Genomic DNA, 6,020 nt, shown 5'->3' on the forward strand with positions numbered 1-6,020 from the left:
TACCATTAAAACAAGATGAAAATAATTTTTTTTTTTTTTTTTACATTCTTCTTATTTAAATGATTTATGTAAAGTGGAGTGAATGTGATTGAGTCGCACAATTTTTTACCCATTACCAGCAAAATTCAACAATATATATGATAATAATAATAATAATATTGGATTCTTATATAGCGCACGTATCGACCTTGCAAGGTCCTCAAGGCACTCCAACATTACCCGGCATAATCCAACCCTGCCTTATGTATGATTTCTACTTTCTTGTATACCTTTGTCAGAATCGATTCAAACTCCATTGCCCCTGAGTGGTTCAACTCAACCGAACTTGATGCGAACACAACCAGTTACACCATCGACGACCTTGAACCAAATGAAACCTACAGGATACGAGTCTTGACACGTAGGACGACGACGGCCGGTCGTAAGAAGCGTGCTGATATTGCAGAGAATGTTGGCATCAGTGCAGAGGTGCTTGTTGTGACATGTCAGAATGGACTTCAAGGACTCAACTGTGAAGAATTCGGTAAGGGAGTTTTATCTTTGTGATCAATGGTAAAATAGAGTAAAAAATAGCACATGTGCTAGTCGAGTCTGACTCTCATTATCTAAAGCCTGAAATACAGTTTATAGAAAAATACACGATTGGTTTCCAAATCCTAACAAAAAGGTTTGTGTATAATATTACAATTAACAAACAAGACTGGTTGCTATATACAATTATATTATATCCAAGGGCTAAAAGATGGAATGTTAAAAATGGAATTGACAAGATAACCTTCATATAAAGAGAGGGCGCTATATAAGAATACTTTTAATAATGATGTACCACTATTTTCATTACAGAAGAAAAATTGTTTGTAATTAAACTGTCCTTACAGTGACTTTCAATGGAAGTTTCAATTATGTTGACAAACATACATCTACCTGTAAACGTCCTTATTGGAAGAATCCATTTGTTACCCATTTGGAGTGTAATCTCCAAGTACCTGTTTAATTACCATGTTATATGTTTTCCTTTTCTAGCTGTGGTTCCAACAACAGGCCAACCCACCGAACCACCCACTCAGCCACCTCGTACAACTCTAGCTCCATCAAGTAAGTACTGTCTTTAAATCCAAGCAAAATAGTCGAGAGGTACACCGGTAGTAGATGTCAAATCATATGTAGAAGAATAGGAGTAGTTGTAGGGACTTTTTATATCAGCATTGGTTCAAAGTTTGCCAAGGAATTCTCAAACAAGAGCAGAATCTTTGATATTACTGAAATGCAATTGGTATGAATATTACTTCAGGTTTTTCAATCTACCACCACAACATTGGGGTTCTGCAAGTAATGTTTTCACAGAGACACTATATTTAATTTTCAATATTTTAGATAGTTACAATTATTCATATCATCTTCTCCAGTTGTAAAATTCAGATTTGATCAATTTTTAGATGGTTCAACAACGTACTACTCACCTGTTTGTGTCACAGAACACCAATGTCAAATGACTTCGTGGTTTGTTAGACTCATTAACCAGAGAGCGTCATTAATAATTCATTAACTCTTTATATGCCACACAAATATTCCTTCTGAGCCACATTGAATTTATCATTGTATAGATATACCACGGGCTACAAGGTTATTTAAATGTTTCCAGTGCAACGATAATCTATACCTGTGATAAAAAGGACATCATAGAGCTAATCAAAAGCAGAAATGGATAATCTTGGAAAGCTATTGTTTTGCGGAAGCAATCCTCCAGTCAATTGGGGGTGATTTAAAAAAATATATATATTTGTTGTTGTTGATTTTTTAAAGATTGTTTTTAATTCTTTTTTTAAATTATTGTATGATATAAAAGTATTTGCTTCTGATCTTCCTCACATGTGACTAATATGAGGGTTAATTTGGGTTACACATTCATTTATAAATTATGTTGACCTTATCTTTATATTTTGTTTTATGTATGCACCAGCCAATGTGGAGAGCCTCTAGACAGAATTTTTAAATTCTTTTAGGTGATCCTCAGGCATTGGCTGGTGCTAAATATCATTATGTTTATGTTATATAATTTTGTCAACCTTGTGATGTTTTGTATGTTATCATGTTGCCTAGAAATAGAATAAATAAATAAATAAATTGTTTTGTGCAAAAATGCATGTATGGCAATTGAGCAACCAGTACAAGTAGAAGAAAGCAGTCAAAGGGTTAATAATTAAAGACATTGATTGACTTCAGGTTGAACGGGGTTAAAAAAAGGCATTTAGCTACATACATGTATGTAATTGCTTTAGCTCTCAGATGTTTGAATGTTTTAGGAAGCATCAAATGAAGATTTTTCGTAGCAATATTATCATTTTATTGTACTTTATTTTTTGCAGGTATTCCATGGAGGGATATTTTGATTGGTCTCCTGGTCGTCTTTGGAATTCTCCTTATCATCTTAATCTTCATTATCATCCTCATTTACGGGAAGGTTAAAAGGTGAGTGTCCATCAGTGAGAAATATAAACACAAGATCTTAAATATGATAGCATATTTAAATCCATGATGTTCATGTAGTGTCAAATATATTTGGACACATCAAATTTATTTGGTGTTTTAATTAAACAATGTAGTATCTTAATTTATTTAGTAATTGACAAGCTTGTAGTCATATCCATTTTTTCTAATATTCAATATTGCTTTTATTTTGCGAAAACAAATTAAACAAAGCCCAGGTTACTAGTGATATAGAACAATGTACCAAACTTTATAAATTAAACAAAGAAAACATATTTTATTTATGTACATTGAAACATAAAGGTGTATAAAAAGCATTTTTAAGCAAAACGGAACATCATGGTATTAAGTGTAGGCTGTATTATTATATAAGAACTTTCAATTCTTAATGAAGAAAAGGCCAATAAAGTGTCTCAATTTAGAATTAGAGTCACTGTTTTGAATAGCCCATCTACATTTGTGCTCAAAATTATTCATACCTGTGCCATTTTTTCTTATTTTTTAATTTTTCTTATGAAATTAATGAGTTTTGTAAAGTTTGTGTATGACTTATATGTAACAAGGAATGACACTTTGAGGAATACTTAATTCGATGAGTATTGTATTCATGGATTCTTTTCTTGAAATGCCATGTTCAATATTATTCATACCTTAGGTTTTCTTAGCTTTATACTTAGAGTAGCCTATGTTTTTGACGGCTGCCTCAAGACAGTATCTATAAGTGTCCACAAGCTTTCTGCATGTCTCCTGTGGGATGTTGGCCCACTCTTCTTTGGCAAAGAATGGGTCAGGTTGGATGGTCTCCTAGCCATCACCCTGGTCTTCAGCTCCCTCCACAGATTCTCTATGGAATTTTGGTCAGGACCTTGACTTGGCCATTTCTGTACAGGGACATCATTGTCCTTGAACCATTGTTTCACTACCTTGGCGTTATGATTGTGGTCATTGTCTCGCTGGTTCGTTCAATCTGGAGTTTCTCAGCAGACGATTTCATGTCGTCATCCAGGATCTTTATATAATCCTCCCTGTTCATGATGCCCCTTATCTTAATGAGGTTCCTGGTGCCACTAGCAGGGAAAGAATGCCACAACCATGCTTCATGGTTGGGACCGTGTTCTTTGGCTTGTATGCTTCTCCTTGCTTTCCTCCAGACTTAGGCAACATCCATTTGTCTCATCAAACCACAGGACCGATGACCAAAAGCGAGGATCTTGGTTCAGAGGATCTCTAGCAAATGCTAGACAAGCTTCCCAAATGTTCTATCTGAGTAGTTGTGTCTTCCTGGGCCTGCATCCATGGAGACCTCCGCTGTGCAATCTATGTATGTGAAGCAAAAACATGATCAAGATGTAAAGCGACATTATCTCTGCTTTATGTTTGATACCGATCTTGTTATATCTATTTAACTATGTCCGTTTATCAATTTCCCATTTTCAGGAGACGTTCCCAGATGGCAAAGATACAAGAAGTCAACGACGGCACCCAACGGGGCTACAGACAATCAGACGTCCTCTTCGCAACGGACAGCAACTCTTACTCCTCCTCTGAGGTCGGTGATCACCACAACGGTTTAGACTATGGTCGAGATGCGGCTGCTGATCCAGGTCATGTCCGCATCAGTATGGTCGGTCAACGTGACAACGTGCGTGATGCGGGGACCAGTACGAGATGGATGAACGATCAGGGATATAACGATGGGACGTATAGGTATAATGCAGCTTATGACCCTACAGAAGACTGAGAATATTTAATACCTAGTATGTAGTATGTAATTTGTAGTATTTAGATTATTATACTTCTACTCAAACTGAGAGATACATGATACTAATGATCAGAGATAAAAACTATGGGCCATAATACAGATATAATGCAGCTTATGACCCCACAGAGGCTGAAAAGTAGTACTATGTAATGTGTTGGATTATGATATTGATTTCAATCTGGAAGGTAAATATGTAAAGCAGATAGGGAATATGTACATTATAATTAATGAGGCTGCAAGCAATGCAATGAGGTTGTAATGCTCTTACTTGCAATTTTGGTAGTAATATCAATATATTGTGTTATCTGAGGCTGTTATACATTCATTAAGATTTTTATACTTCCTCTTCAAAGTTTAATGACACATATCAGATATGAAAAAAATATAATTGAATTATTTGATGCAGTCATTATTATATTAAGGTTATAATGCTATTGTTTTTAAAGATCTGATTTAGAAATGAAACAAATATATATTTCAGTGTAAGAATTTCAATAAATATTTAAATGATGAAATATGCTTTGTACACTCAGAATATGAAATATGAGTTAGCAATAAACCAAATACATGAATATGCACGTAATTATTATTTCATTTTGACTAACTGAATGTATGATGTTGAATTCCTTAGTATTCAATGCGCATGGATTTTCCAGCTCCCAAACTCAAGCAAGTGATATTTTTACATAATTATGTTTATGATATTCAAATGATTTTATTCAAATTTCATATGATTTTATTTATCACGCAAAACATGATACAATGAATAAGTATATTAAAAACAAATATACAATGAAACAAGACACTTATAATGGTAATGGCACGAGAAAGGAGGAACTAACTAGAAGTAGAACTTGTTGAAGTATTAGTTTATTAAAATATTGAAATATTATTAATTATATGAATGTGGTACATGCATCATACTATCTTTATTGCTCAATAAAAGAGAGAATTTGAAATCATATTAATTTTACAAATTATAAGCACACAAACATGAAATACATTTATTTCTATAAAATATGTCATATCATAAAGGTAGTTAATATCACAAAAGTGATACATCCTTCTCCATATCTGTGAAGATGTGTGATAGTTACAAAATATCATATTCTTGTATTCATTTTAGAGTAGCTTTCATGGTTATGCGTTTTAATTTTAATCAGTCTTCACTAAGTTTTTCACAATTCATACACAAACAATTGAATAAGAAGATGTTTCTTTATATGTTACATTGTAAGTGAATAGTTATCAATAGTTGTACAAATTGAATGTTAATGAAATATTACTTTAAAATACGAACTTATATAAAATATATTTTAAAACTTTATGATTTGATATTGGTGATTATATATAGGTGCTGTTTACTTCATGAATTGTCTTTCAATTTTTGTCAAAAAGTCTTCCCATTTGCAATTGTGGTTGTGATTAAATGCTTGCTAACAAAAATTGTCTTTCTCTTCTCTGTGAATTTTCTTTTATTGTAACAACAAATTGTTAATCGTTTGGAAATTATTCAAAAGTATGCATGCTTTTCCCAAATTCCAATTTTTATTTTGTAATATCTGTGGATGGAACAACCTTTTCAGACACAAGTTGTTGTTAGAGTTTCTAGACGTTGTGAGTTTTAACTCCCCCGTTTTTCAAAAACGCTGCTTTTTTAATAACCACCCTTTGGAGAAATCACACTGTTCTCTCACATTGACCAACCAACCATCTGGCAAAGTGCAATCTTCTGGCCATGTCTCCAGGCAAAAGTTGATGCAAGATGTGA

General features: G+C 33.4%; 1 protein-coding gene across 1 annotated transcript in view; it reads left to right on the forward strand.

Moving 5' to 3' along the window:
* Window positions 1-5,695, forward strand: part of LOC762415 (IgGFc-binding protein) — a 136,379-nt gene extending 130,684 nt beyond the window's left edge. The window contains exons 137-140 of the mRNA XM_030991267.1: window positions 279-523; window positions 1,024-1,095; window positions 2,367-2,469; window positions 3,925-5,695. Coding sequence (XP_030847127.1) covers window positions 279-523; window positions 1,024-1,095; window positions 2,367-2,469; window positions 3,925-4,228 — 724 coding nt within the window. The 3' untranslated portion in view covers window positions 4,229-5,695. The remainder of the gene's footprint in view (window positions 1-278; window positions 524-1,023; window positions 1,096-2,366; window positions 2,470-3,924) is intronic.
* Window positions 5,696-6,020: the final 325 nt, after the last annotated feature.

This window comes from Strongylocentrotus purpuratus, unplaced genomic scaffold, assembly GCF_000002235.5.
Source record: "Strongylocentrotus purpuratus isolate Spur 01 unplaced genomic scaffold, Spur_5.0 spur5_scaffold_2, whole genome shotgun sequence".
Classification (NCBI taxonomy): domain Eukaryota; kingdom Metazoa; phylum Echinodermata; class Echinoidea; order Camarodonta; family Strongylocentrotidae; genus Strongylocentrotus; species Strongylocentrotus purpuratus.